This window comes from Lontra canadensis, unplaced genomic scaffold (genome assembly GCF_010015895.1).
Source record: "Lontra canadensis isolate GAN:19392208 unplaced genomic scaffold, GSC_riverotter_1.0 scaffold30, whole genome shotgun sequence".
Taxonomy (NCBI): Eukaryota; Metazoa; Chordata; class Mammalia; order Carnivora; family Mustelidae; genus Lontra; species Lontra canadensis.
Window position 1 is genome coordinate 18,136,428 of NW_022631024.1, and position 13,169 is coordinate 18,149,596.

A 13,169-nucleotide genomic window follows, 5' to 3' on the forward strand; every position below is an offset into this window, starting at 1 on the left:
CGTGACAGGGACACTGGTGGTCGCAGTTCCATCAAGGGCCCAGAACCAGCTGCTCCTGGAAGCGTGATGTCAGCCCCTGTCCTCCTGGAGACCCGCAGGGTTGGGGGGTGGGCGTCAGGCTGCCCGCGCCTGCCGGACTCAGATGCGCGGGAGGCCCAGGGACAGGATGGCAAGCCCGCGGGCAGGGAGCTGGTGCGGAGAGACGCACTGCCTGGGGTGGTGGAGCCCGGAGCCCTGGTCTGGACCTCGACTGCCCGGCCTCTCCCTAGCTGTTGCCTCTGCCTGGCAGCCGGCGTCTCCAGCTGGTGAGGCATTGGCCTGGGGCTTTCCCCGGCATGAGCAGGGCAGGGGGCCTTCTGCCCTGACGGTTGGCCCGACCTCTGCTGGCTGGGGAACAGCCCTTCTGAAAGCAGTTTGTGTGGTGTCGGGGTCCCAGGAACCCGCTGCAGAGAGCTGGCTGAGGGGAGATGCTTCCTGGAAGGGACGGGCTAGTGCTGTGCTGGCTGTGGTGTGGGCTGGAGACCATGGGGGACAAGCGTGGCCAGGTCCCTGGCCTGCTGGCCGCAGCGGCCTTTCCAGCTGCGTGCCCTCTGGACGCTGCATGGCAGCCCTCCTAGGATCAAGTCCCCACGGTGGGTGGCTGCACGTGTAGGCCCCGGCGGAGCGCCCGGAGCCGGGACCCCCACCTTCCTCTTGCAGGTTGCCCACACTGCTGGTTCCCAGGCAGCCCCTGCTGGAGAAGCCTCCGGAAGCCGGCGTCCAGGCCAGAGCAGACTGGACGGTGCACTGGTTTCCTCCAGCTCCAGGGAGGGTCTTTGCTCACACTTCCACTTAGTGGGCGCCAGGGCTGGGCCTCCAGGCCTCCGAGCAAGACTTCCACTTCCCTCCGCCCCGCCTCCCGGGCCCTGCCAGGCAGGCGAATCAGAAGGCAGGCCCCAGGAGCGGCTCCCTCGGGGAGGACCTGCTGGGCCCCGTGGAGCTCCCCAGCACCGTCAGGAAGGCACAGTTCTCCCCCCGGGCTCTGCCAGTTGCACCTCCTCCCGCTCATCGGACCAGGGTGGCCCAGGCTGACCCACATCCCACTGCGCAGGGACCCCTGCAGGACCTTGAGGTAGGCAGGGCTGCTGCTCTTTCTGAAGGTGTCCAGGAAGACGCCCGTCCCTCTGCTCAGGGCTCCTGGGGCAAGAACCCCAGAAGGGCAGCAAGTGACCTCAACTCTTCTGCCTCGTCCGCTTTCACCGCCACGTGGTACCTGCTCGTTCATCTCTGTGGACTCAGCAGCAGGGGGTCAGGTGCGGCGAAGGCAGGGAACAGGCCCAATGTCCCAAGGGCCATCCACTGAGTTGCTGGAGTTCGCCTCTGGCTGGATGGGGAGACTGAGGGCCGCGGGAAGTCAGAGAGACTCCTGCAAAGACCCCGCCGGCTGCCCCCTGGAGCCTGGGGAGTGCTGTCTAGCTCCTCTGGCTGGAAACCACGTTCCCACGCCAGCTGAGGGCTCTCTGAGGCAGCGGGTCAGCAGCTCTGGTCCCACCACCAGGCGCCAGCTTCTGGCTTGGCCCAGGCCTCCAGACAGTGGTTCCCACTCCCGCTGGTGGAAGGGAGCCACAGTGGATGGTCCCAACACGGATGGCCCCCTTGGCAAGCTGGCACAATGGTGCCCGAGTGGGAGAGGGAGAGGACCCCCGAGGTGTCTGGCACCCGGGACCTGAGAGCCCACAGAGGGCACCAGAGCGGCGCTGGGGCTGGTTGTGGGTGATGCAGCGGCCCCTCCCGGGACGGCGGGCCTGACTGTCCCGTGGGCGGTCCATGGTTGCACCACCAGCCGCCTGCAGCCGCCGGAAGGAGAGGAGGTGGTGGGGCTAGGCTCTGAGTGGGTGCCACGTCCAGGAAGGAGGAAGTCCCCCACAGCCCTGCCTGGCACGCAGGCACAGGCGGGCGAGTCACTGCCTCGGGCTCGTGGCCTCAGCCTGGGGAGGCCCAGGCAGTGGGTAGGAGGCGGTGGCCCAGCAGCCCCACACTTTCGGGATAGGGAGTGCAGAGCCCAGAGCAGGGCCACGGTGCGGGGTGTGCGGTGTTCTCAGATGCCACCTGTCTCTGGAGCCCTCCATGTCTTCCCCTACCATCATCAGAGCGACTCAGGGACAGAGAGAGCCCAGGTGCCGGGGGAGTGACAGCAGAGCCCAGGTCTCGGCACCAGCACAGAGCAGGGAGGGCCGGGGCGGGTGAGGCCAGGGCCCGGCGTGTGGCTGTCCCTCCCAGCAGCTCTCCCGCTGACCGCAGCCGTGACCATCGCCATGTCAGACTATGAGAACGAGGACCAGTGCTGGGGCGCTCTGGAGAGCTTCCGCGTGAAGCTCATCTCCATCATCGACCCCTCGCGCATCACGCCCTACCTGCGCCAGTGCAAGGTGCTGAGCCCTGACGACGAGGAGCAGGTGCTCAGTGACCCCAACCTGGTCATCCGCAAGCGGAAAGTGGGTCAGTGCTGCCTCGGCCGGGAGCGCCGGGCACAGCAACGGGCACCCCCAGCACCCGCGTCCGGTCCCGCCCGTGGGGAGCGGTGGCGCTTCTGGGCACAGCAGAGGCCCCAGGGGAGAGCCCAGGGCGGGCAGGCAGGACGGCCACGGCCCAGCTAGGCTCTGTGGTTTCAGGCGTGCTCCTGGACATCCTGCAGCGGACTGGCCACAAGGGCTACGTGGCCTTCCTCGAGAGCCTGGAGCTCTACTACCCGCAGCTCTACAAGAAGGTCACGGGCAAGGAGCCTACCCGAGTCTTCTCCATGATCATCGGTGAGGCATGGGACCCCACAGGCAGGCCGCTGAGGCTGGCCTGACGGACAAACCGGGGACAAGAGCAAGTGTAAGGGGCGCAGGGCTCCGTCCTGCTCCTCTCTCTGCTGGAGGAAAGGCAGGCCCACACCGGGGGGGGGGGGGCGCAGGCTGACTTACGGGTCAGAACCCCTCTGTCTGACCCCACCAAAGCCTCAGCTCCTGGAAGGACGGGCGTCTACTGGTGCTACCAACGGGCAAAGCCACGCTTTCCCTGGCCTGGACGCATGTCCTCTCACCTCCCAGTCAAGATCGTGACAAAATGAGCTGAAGCGGGAGGGTACCTGGCCTGAGGGCTCCCATGCTGCGGGGTGGGCCAGGGGATGGGCCCCGGGGCTGGGCCGCGGGGTGGGTCAGGGGCTCCGCTTGTGTCCTCAGAGGGGAGCACCAGCACCTCGGGGTGGCCTCTCGGCCGGGCCCTGTGTCTCTTGGAGGGGCCCGGCCGGCCCTCGGGCCTGGGGTGCGGCAGGGTGAGGGCGCGGCGGGGCGGCCGCGGGCCGGGCGGGCCCTCTGACGCGGCCCAGCCGTCACAGACGCATCGGGGGAGTCGGGCCTGACGCAGCTGCTGATGAGCGAGGTGCTAAAGCTGCAGAGGAGGGTGCAGGAGCTGACGCAGAGGCTGGGCGCCCGGGACGAGCTGGCGGCCGAGCTGCGGCTGAAGGACGGGCTGCTCCGCAAGCACCAGGAGCGCGCGCAGCGGCTCCGGGAGGAGTGCGAGGCCGGCGCCCGCGAGCTCCGGCGCTGCAAGGAGGAGAACTATGACCTGGCCCTGCGCCTGGCCCGCCGGAGCGAGGAGAAGGGCGCTGCGCTCACCCACAGCCGCGACCTGCAGCTCGAGGTGCCCGGGGCGGAGGGTGGCCGGGCGCCGGGGCAAGGCGGGCCGGCTGACGCGTGTGCCCGCAGGTGGAGCGGCTCAGGCACTGCCTCATGCGGGCGGAGGACGACTGCCGGGTGGAGCGCAGGAACACGCTGAAGCTGCGGCACGCGGTGGAGCAGCGGCCCAGCCAGGAGCTGGTGTGGGAGCTGCAGCAGGAGAAGACGCTGCTGCGGGCGCGCGTGCAGGAGCTGGAGGCCTCCGTGCAGGTGGGGGGCGGCCGGCAGGGCGGGCCCGGCCAGGAGCCGGGGGCCCCAGGCGGGTGGGGCAGTGCTCGGGGGAGCTGGACGGCCCGGCAGGACGCTGGTCCCAGAGCAGGGCCGCTCGCGCTTAGCTGCCTCCTGCCGCTCCATCCTGTTCACCGCCCCCAGGAAGGGAGGCCGGACAAGAGCAGCCCCTACGTCCAGGTGCTGGAGGAGGACTGGAGGCAAGCGCTGCGGGACCACCAAGAGCAGGCCGACACCATCCTGTCTCTGCGCAGGGCCCTGCGGCAGGGCGAGGCCCTGCACGCCCGGGTACGTGGCCGGCTGGGCTGAGGGACTGCCCCGTGTCCACACAGCCCCTGGGATCCACACCCCCACTTCACCCCTTCCTGGAGGTGCAGGGGCGTGGTCTCCTCCCCCGCTCCTGGCCCGCACTCCCCCAGGATGGCCAGGCCCCGCCTTTGTTCTGGAAGTTCAAGGCCGGCAGGGACCCAGGGGCTCCTGCAGCGGCCCCCTCCCCCCGCCGGGCCTGACCAGGAGCCAGAACGGGCGGGCAAGGGGCCGGGGCGGGCAAGGGGCCGGGGCGGGGGCTAGCTGCCCGCTCCCGCAGTGCGTGGAGGAGAAGGAGATGTTGGAGCTGCAGTGCCTGGCCCTCCGGAAGGACTCCGAGATGTACAAGGACCGCATCGAGGCCGTGCTGCGGCAGATGGAGGAGGTGGCCAGTGAGAGGGACCAGGTAGGCCGCCTCCCACCCTGGGGGCAGAGCGCCTCGCCCTTCGCCCTTTCAGGGGAAGGCGCTTGTCAGAGAGCTCGGGGCAACCGGGAACACCCGGAAGGAGAACCCTTCCCTCGCCGCCAGGAAAACCGCTCCACCGGCGGTCGTACTTCCAGATTCTTTCCGAAGTACATATAGTTCCACGTTTGTCTTACGAAACGGGAAGCTCTCTTGTTTGGCAAATAGGTTTGTTGTTTTTTTTTTTTTTTTTTTTTTGAAGATTTACTGATTTTAGAGAGAGCGAGAGAGCGTGCGTGGGTGAGGGGGCGAGGGAGAGAGACTCCCAAGCAGACTCTTGGCTGAGTGGGGCTCGATCTTGCTACCTGAGACGATGACCTGAGCCGGAGTCAAGTGTGGGACGCTCACCCAACAGAGCCGCCCAGGTGCCCCAGAAATAGCTTTTTTAACTTCAAACACTGTTGGCCCTTTCGTGGGCTGGCTGTGTTCCTGGGGACCGGGGGCGGGAGTCCGTCTGGACTGGGTCCCCATCACTGCTTTCTGCCACCTTCCCGCCACATCATGTGGGGTCCTTTCTGGTCAGGTATGGTGGGTGCTTTGGTGACTGTCCGGAGGGGACCGGCAGCCTGTGCTAGGGACCTCTAGCTCTGCAGTCCCATGTCAGAAAACCGCCCCGTGGGGGCCGGAGTGTGCAGAGTGAGCTTGGGGCACGGGGGCTGCCTTGAGGGCACAGGCGGTGGTAGGAAGCGGGAAGCAATGCTACCAGGCCGGGGAGTGGGGCTCTCACCTTCCCTCGGGGGCAGGCAGAGGAGAGGGGTCACTGTAGCCACCAAAGGCAGGCCACTAGCCAGGGACGCTGGAGCCGGGCAGCCCCGGTAAGCAGCTAGGATTCTCTCCGGCTGGTCCTAAGTCAGAAGCAGGGACAGAAATGAAGGCAGTTTGCGGTGATTCCTCCAGTCCTGGCTGTTTCAGGCCGAGGGCTCCAGGGCACGTGACTTAGCCTCCGGGCGGCGGGCCGGCTCCCATTGGCCGCTCGGCAGGGGTCAGAGCTGTGTCCTTGGGTGTGGTCTGGCCGGTGTGTACAGAGGGATGGGCCGTAAAGCACCGTCGCCCGCAGGCGGGCAAAGCCGTGTGAGGGGCATGAGCGCGGGGGAGGGGGTGTGCCCCTGGGCTGCGTGGGGACGGGCGGGGGCTATTCTGGGTTTGGGGCTGGAAGATTTCCCCACATGTTCCCGGCACCCTCGGCTTCCCGTACTCCTGCGAGCCTTCAAGCACGGACTGGGCCGAGGGGGGCGAGGAGGGGGGCGAGGAGGGGGGCTCGGGGCCGGGGTCTCCCAGCGCCATGGTCCCCGCAGGCCATCGCCACGCGGGAGGAGCTGCACGCACAGCACTCGCGGAGCCTGCAGGAGAAGGACGCACTGCGGAAGCAGGTCCGGGAGCTGACCGAGAAGGCAGACGACCTGCAGCTCCAGCTGTTCCAGCGTGAGGGCCAGCTGCTGGCCGCGGAGGGCAGGCTCAGGCGGCAGCAGCTGGACGCGCTCGTCCTGGTGGGCCTCCTGGGGGCTGGGGGCCTTCGTAGTGCCCACTGCTCAGAGTGGCAGCCCTGCCACGGTAGAGCCCAGGGGACTGGCCTTCAGGGGCAAGGGAGTCCCCAGAGACACCAGAGCCCAAAGGAGGGGACTCCAGGCAGCCCAGGTCCAGGCCTGGCTTGGCTACTGCACCACGGGTGGCCTTCTGAGCCCCCTCAGCTCAGAACCTGGCAGGCCACTCTGGGGGTCAGGAGGGGGAGAGAGGGGTGTTCTGGGGTGCCAGCGCCGGCCACGGCCTGGAGAGAGGCCCCCTTGAGGACAGGGGCTGGCCTGGGAACCCCTCACCAAGCCCCACCCCACCCCAGGCCCTGGGGGTGGCTGGGTTTCCCCACGGCCTGCTGACCGACTCCTTCTGTGACCACAGAGCTCTGACCTGGAGGACAGCTCACCCAGGAACTCCCAGGAGGTGCGTGTGACCCTCGGTGGGCTCCAGGCCACCATCCCCTATGGGAGCTGGGCCAGTTGCTCTCCTCCCAGGCCCCAGCCGGGTGGGCTGACCGCCTTTGGGTCCTTGGGGCAGGCAGGCCCTTCCTGCCAGCTCGCTGAGAAACAGCGCGGTAGGTCAGGTGGGTCCCGGGGGGTGGCGGTCTAACGACGCCCATCTCTCTCCCTGGTAGCTCTCGCTCCCCCTGGACCTGGAGGCTGTCCAGCTCTCAGGCAAAGGTGAGGAGGGGGGCAGCTTCTCGTGGATGAGTCCGGCCGAGGCCTCTTTGTCACCTTACTCAGCACCAGTCCTGACAGGGGACAGCCCTCTCCCACTGACCTCACAAGCCTGCTTTACAGATGGGCACATTGAGGCTTAGAGGGACGAGTGACCCCCAGGCTCCCCAGCAAGCAAACGAGCCAGGTGTGGGGGGCCTGCACCCCAGTTCTGATGTTGAGAACGCGTCCCTCCATCAGAGCCCACTCTGGGCCCAGGAATGCAGCAGAGGCACCTTGCTCTCCCTGAGCTTCCGCTTGGGCAGGGGGTGGCGGCGGGGTGGGGGGGAGTCTGCCAGCGAGTGTGGGAGATGCAAACAGGGGGGAAGGGGGCGTCTCAGGGCCAGGCACAGAGATGGCAGAGAGATGGCCTGGGGAGTGACGAAGGGTGACAAGGGGTCGAGGCGTTCATTCTGAAGGTGGCTGCCAGAGGGGAGGTGGGGAGGTGGCATGGGAAGCCAGATGGACCTCCTCAGGCTCAGGCCAGCCACCAGAGGGACAGCCAGTGCAGAAGTGAGGGAGCAGAGCAGTCCAACGCTGCCCAGAGACCTGAACTTCAGGCCATGGAGCCCCAACATGGGGACAGGTGGGCAGGACCCAGCAGGCAGTGAGTGGTAGGGGGAGACCCTGGGAGGCCCAGCCCAGGGTTGGTGTGGCCCCTTGAAGGAGCTGGGGCGGGCTTCAGGGTCAGAAGCCGAGGAAGGGAAAGTGCCAGCCCCGGGAGAGACCTGGATTGGGGTCTTTCCCCCTGTGACGTTCGTGAGACTAGATGTCCAGACTCCCATCCTGGCCAGTGTAGGGGGAACCAGTCCATCTAGCACCTTCTGTCTGACGGTCCTGAGAGCCCTGAGCCCATCCAGGCCCTGGCAGATCTTGAAGGGGCCAGGCAGCTTGGAATGTTGTGCTCCCAACTGCTGGGAGCAGAGCTCAATGGTGGGGCCCTGGTGGGCTTCCAGCAGCCTCTGCCTGCTTAGAGGGTCCAGAGTAGGTATTGACATCTCTGAGCTCCAGTCCTCTTGTGTACACAATGGGAGGCCTCTTGGGGTTCAAGCGAGGGCCCGGGAGATGGTGCAGGACTGGCCTGGCAGCTTCAGGGGAGAGGAGGTGGCCAGGTGTGGTCCCAACAGCTGGGGAGGACCCACAGGCCTACTCCTCCATTCCAGGTGGCCCGGCCGACGGGGACAGCCCACAGCAGCCCTTTGCGGCTCTGCAGGAGGAGCATCTTTCCCTGACCCCCAATGTAAGGCTGCCCCCGGGGCCCTGCTGCCCAGGGGTGCCGCTGGCACGGGCCTCTGTGACTGAGCTGTGTGGCCGACTGTTCAAGCTGGACGCCTGGGGGTGATGGCAGGGGTCTCCGCCCACGGGCTCTGGGCTGCACAAGCCTGGAGCCGAGTCCCCACTTGTGGCTGCGGCAGGGGGCAGCGGGAGCAGGCAGGGGACAGCGGGCCGGGCGTGGCAGCCGTCGGGAGCCTGTGTTCGAGGTCCCGGGGCGTGGCGACACCAGGACTCCGGCCCGCGGCGCGGCTTGCCGGCAGGCCGTGCGTCCCGGCTCTGCGCGGTCCTCCGGACGCGGGCTGCGCGGTCGCGGGGCGGGGAACCCCCAACGCTCCAGCGGCCTGAGCCCCGCTCCTCTCCCAGGACGCGGGCCCGAGTGGCGGGGAGCCCCCCGAGAAGGAGCGGCGGCGCCTCAAGGAGAGCTTCGAGAACTACCGCAGGTGCGCCACGCGGGCAGGGGGCGGCCCCGGGGGGGCTGGCCAGGCGTGGGGGGCGGGGGCGCGGTCGGCCCGCGGACACGCGCTCGCCCCGCAGGAAGCGCGCGCTCCGGAAGATGCAGCCCGGCGCGCGGCCGGCGGAGGCGGACTGGGAGAACACCACGGGCAGCGACAACACCGACACCGAGGGCTCCTAGCCAGCCCCGCGCGCGGGGCCCACGCCGGGCCGGGCCGGGGGGCGTGCTCTGGGCGGGCAGCACTGTCAGATGCACTTCTGTGAATAAACGGCCGGGGTCCGGTACCGTGTCCTCCGCCCGCCTCGCTCCCGCGTACACCCCGAGCTGCGCGCGCACCTCCCGCCTCCAGGGGGCAGCAGAGCGCGGCCTGCCAGTCGGCGGACGGAAGCCGAAAAGGGCCGTTCACGCCGCGTGCCCGCTTCCAAGATGGCGACAGCGCGGCTTCAGCCGCGTGGAGGGGGGGCGGGGCGGGGCAGCCGACGTCGGAGGGCGGAATGCTGCGGGCTGCGCTGAGCCGCGTGCCGCCGCTACTGAGCCGCAGGTGGCCCCAGGGGCCCGGCCTGAGGGGTTTGTGGGGACGCGGGGGCGGCCCGGAGGCTGCGGAGAGAAGGCAGGCCGGGGTCGGGCTCTGGGGCTGGCGGCGTTTGAGCTCGGGGCCCGGGGCCGCGCACTACCAGCTTGTCTACACTTGCAAGGTGAGCGTGCGACGGGTGCGAAACTGGCTCCCCGGGAGCGGAGAACAGTATGGAGGGGTGGAGCCGTCCCCGAGGGCGGGGCCTTTCCGGGAGAGGGGTGGAGCTGTACTGGGGGCGGGGCCTTTCCGGGAGAGGGGTGGAGCTGTCCCCGAGGGCGGGGCCTTTCCGAGAGGGGGTGGAGCTGTCCCCGGGGGTGCGGTCTTTCCAGGAGAGGTAGAGCCGTCCCCGGGGGCGGGGTCTTTCCGGGAGAGAGGTGGAGCCTTTCCCGGGGGCGGGGTTTTTCTGGGAGAAGGGTGGAGCCATCCCCAGGGGCGGGGCCTTTCCGAGATGGGGTGGAGCCGTCCCCGGGGGCGGGGCCCAGCACACCGCGTCGGTGCGCTGTCTCAGGAGGCGGAGAAGGCCCGGCCCCGGTTGAAGTCGATCCTCAGAGGGGGCGGGGTCTTCCTGAGGGGCGGGGCCAGGCACATGGCGTCACCTGGGCTGCGGGTGTCCCCAGGTGTGTGGGAGCAGGTCCTCCAAGCGCATCTCCAAGCTGGCCTATCACCGGGGCGTGGTTATTGTGACCTGCCCCGGCTGCCAGAAGCACCACGTCATCGCCGACAACCTGGGCTGGTTCTCAGACCTGGATGGGAAGAGGTGAGGCCCCGCGGGCCGGGTGGGAGGACAGGCCCATGCACGTGGGCTGGCCTGCAGGGTCGGGGCCCCACCGCGCGTCCGCCTATCCCCCCTCCTGTCGGGAGCCCCGGGGAGCCTGCGCCCCCAGCCTCCTCGGCACAGGAGGGGCTTTGGGTTTGAGTTTCGGGGAAACCAGGAATGACTTGGGCAGGGATGGGCTCAGCCTCCCGTGGCCCTCACCGCTGGCCTGTTAGGGTCGGGACTGTGAAGTGAGGGGCGCGCTGGGCTGATTCCCTCTTGTCGTGGGCTCCCTCGTCCCCACAGAGAGGTGTGGAGAGTCAGCTCCGGTGGGGGGCCTAGTGCCTCACTCGCGTTCTCTGCCCCCGCTGGCTGGTTGGTCTCGCCAGACTCGGGGTGTGTGTGAGGCTGTGTGCACCCCCCTGGGCAGGCGCCTCCTGGCTGGAGGTCCTGGGCTGTTCGTCTTGAGGGCGGGTTGGTAAAAGCTGCTTCTGGGGGCTCTGAAGAGTCCGGAGGTCAGCATGTGGGGGGCTCGTGGCCACACCAGCGTGGGGACCCACGCTCCCGGCTCCAGCCTGGCCCTGGGCTGCCCTTGGGGTGGTGCTGAAGAGCCCAGGTACAGGGTGGGGGTCCTGGGAGGGTCACGACACCTCCTTCTCTCTCAGGAATATTGAAGAAATCCTGGCGGCCAGAGGGGAGAAGGTGTGCCGAGTGGCTGGCGAGGGGGCCCTAGAGCTGGTTTTAGAGGCTGCCGGGAACCCCAGATCCACCCCTGCTCCAGAAGGGGGTGAGGACCAGGACCCCACTCATCCTGGCAAGACGGAGCCCAGCTGACTCTGTCTTCTGCCTTCCGGAAGATGCTTTGGCCCAGGGCCTCCCGGGCTGGCCTGTTTTCTCTCAATAAACACACGTCCTGTGGAGGTGGTGGGGCCTGGCGCCTTCTTCTTGTCCCTGGTTCCGGAGTCAGAAGGACTTCCAGGGCCCTCTGCCAGGTGGTGGTCCTGGTCCTCCACGGTCCCTCTTCACAGAGGACGGGCCCTGTACTTGCCTGTGGTCAGCTGTGTCTGTGTGGGAGGAGACGGGGTGGGGAGCCTGAGCCCCCTGGCTGTGGCCGGTGTCCCCGGACGGGTCCCTCTGCTCTCTGAACTGTGCCTTCCCACCGGATGAAGATGGGAGACCCTGTTAGGTGGAAGGCCAGGAAGACCAGACGTGGGACAGGCATGGGGCAGCGGGGACGTGCTCTGTAGGCTGGGACCCCGGGCTTGCTGGGCCTGGCGGGGACCTGGAAGGCATGGCCAATCAGCCACTCTTCCTGGGGGGCAGCACCCACCGTGGGTCCCATCTGGCCAGACATGGGGAGATCCTCCCAGTTCCCGCTCCTCCCGCGCCCCTGCCAACCCCGATGCTTCCTGCGGGGGTACCGGGGAGCCTGCGCGGCCCTCGGCCCTGACCCTTGGCTGCGGGCCAGAGGGGGTCCGCACATCAGGCTGCTCAGCGTGACCACGGGGGCCTGGGCGGCCGTGGTGGCAAGATGGGGGTGGGAATCTCGGTGGGCCGCGTGCCCCACGTGGGCCCTGCCCCCAGGGGCGTGCGGTTTGTCTCCCAGCCCTGTCTGACGGCTTGTTCAGGATGTGCTGTGTTTATGGGAGGAGCGTGGGTATTTCCAGAAGTGTGACCTTCACCATTAGTCACCAGGCACGGCCCCGCAGGTCATGGAGCATTGGAGCACTGCGTCAGCGCCCCGGGCTCTGCCATTGTTCCCTGGGGCGCTGGCAGTGTGTGCGACTCGATTACCCCCTGTCTTTCCCCGAGAAAACAACCACCTATTATCCCCCTCAGAGCCTCCCTCCCGGAGACTTGGCCTGGAGGCTGAGCCAGCCCCTGCGCCTGCCCCTCCCCATGGGCCTCGGGAGGCAGGGCCGGGCCTGTGCCTGGCTGCCTCGCTGTCCCCTGGGAGCCCGCTGGATCTAACAGTGCCAAGCTGGACAGAGGACGGCGGCCCCGGGCCAATTCCTCTCTCCACAGATGGGGAAACTGAGGCCGGGGTGTGGACGTGGGGATAGGCCACGTTTATATTTTCCTGTATTCTGATGCTTGACATCCAGGCCCCACTGACCCTGGAGGGGCTGAATGCACCCCATGGCCAGGTACCAGACAACAAGGGGGGCCCCACTACCGAGCTCCTGAGACGGTCCACACTATTGCGTCCCCGGGAAACCACAGCTCCTGGAGGCACTGAGTGGCAGCGCGGCGCCCCGTAGCAGAGCCACCTTCTCTGGGTGCCCGGGTTCCCAAAGCACCAAGGACTGTCGGGTCAGAGGCTCTGTGACAGTCCCCCGGGGCCCCTGGGGGTGCCCCCTCTGTGGGCATGTCCTGACTGTGGTCCTCCCTGCAGACCTCCCTCCCAACCTGCTTTTGGCCTCCCCGGTCCACCCTCACCTCAGGGGTCTCCCGACCCCCACTCCCGCCCGGCTGTGCAGCCTCCTGTGGTCAGGCAGGTGCCCCGGGCCCAGCGGGTCACTACAGGAGAGGTGAGTGAGGCACCTCCTACCTCGCTGGGTCCACGGACCCCTCCGCTTTCCTCCTGGGGACACAGCGCCATAGAGCAGCTGGGGGTTGGGGTGTCTGCTGGGGGTGTCTCCCCAAGCTGGCTCCCTGTCTTCGCAGACGGCTCTGTTGCACTCATCGGCCCGTGGTGCCAGGGGTGTGACATCATGGGCGCGACATCATAGGCGCTCTGCACCTTGTTCCGTGGCCCCGAGCAGGTCCTGGGCAGGTGGGCCACGGCTCTGCTACTGCTGAGAACTCAGAACTGGAGAGGCAAGCGCTCCTGGACACTGTGTGACTCTGTCCACTTAGCACAGCCACTCCCAGTGTGGAGAATGGAACAAACCTGCCACCAGGTGGCTGGCTGGCACCATTGTGGGGGTAGGCTTGTAGCACAGTGGTGGCCCCAGGCCCTTTGCACAATGCAGGGTTGCTTACCCAGATGAGTTCAATCACCTGGGGCTTCCTAAAGGACCCAAATCCTCTCATCCTTAGGACTAATTCTGACACAGACATTATTCACTTGGCAGACTTTATTTTTTTGGGAAAAACAAAAAAAAAATGTACCTCTTGGGTTGGAAAGGACCCACTGACAGCACGGCAGACGACGCATGAGCAATAAATATGCACGTACATTCA

At 67.6% G+C, this 13,169-nt stretch overlaps 2 protein-coding genes across 3 annotated transcripts; both read left to right on the forward strand.

Annotated features, from left to right (window-relative positions):
• Positions 1 to 1,019: 1,019 nt before the first annotated feature.
• Positions 1,020 to 8,939, forward strand: CARD9 (caspase recruitment domain family member 9). Of its 2 annotated transcripts, XM_032866205.1 has the most exons (13): positions 1,020 to 1,111; positions 2,281 to 2,478; positions 2,652 to 2,789; positions 3,362 to 3,666; positions 3,732 to 3,911; positions 4,074 to 4,217; positions 4,516 to 4,641; positions 5,994 to 6,185; positions 6,592 to 6,633; positions 6,845 to 6,890; positions 8,090 to 8,166; positions 8,565 to 8,641; positions 8,736 to 8,939. In XM_032866205.1, the coding sequence occupies exons 2-13, from the start codon at positions 2,295 to 2,297 to the stop codon at positions 8,833 to 8,835; spliced, it is 1,611 nt and encodes a 536-aa protein (XP_032722096.1). In that variant the 5' UTR covers positions 1,020 to 1,111; positions 2,281 to 2,294; the 3' UTR covers positions 8,836 to 8,939. The 2 variants fall into 2 exon arrangements, with proteins under 2 accessions (XP_032722096.1, XP_032722097.1); XM_032866206.1 differs by lacking the exon at positions 1,020 to 1,111 and having other exon boundaries at positions 2,169 to 2,478.
• Positions 8,940 to 9,117: 178 nt separating this feature from the next.
• On the forward strand, positions 9,118 to 10,903 carry DNLZ (DNL-type zinc finger). The gene is made up of 3 exons (XM_032866207.1): positions 9,118 to 9,350; positions 9,847 to 9,986; positions 10,649 to 10,903. Exons 1-3 carry the CDS (start codon positions 9,150 to 9,152, stop codon positions 10,815 to 10,817), a joined length of 510 nt encoding a protein of 169 aa, XP_032722098.1. The 5' UTR covers positions 9,118 to 9,149; the 3' UTR covers positions 10,818 to 10,903.
• The last annotated feature ends 2,266 nt before the right edge of the window (positions 10,904 to 13,169 follow it).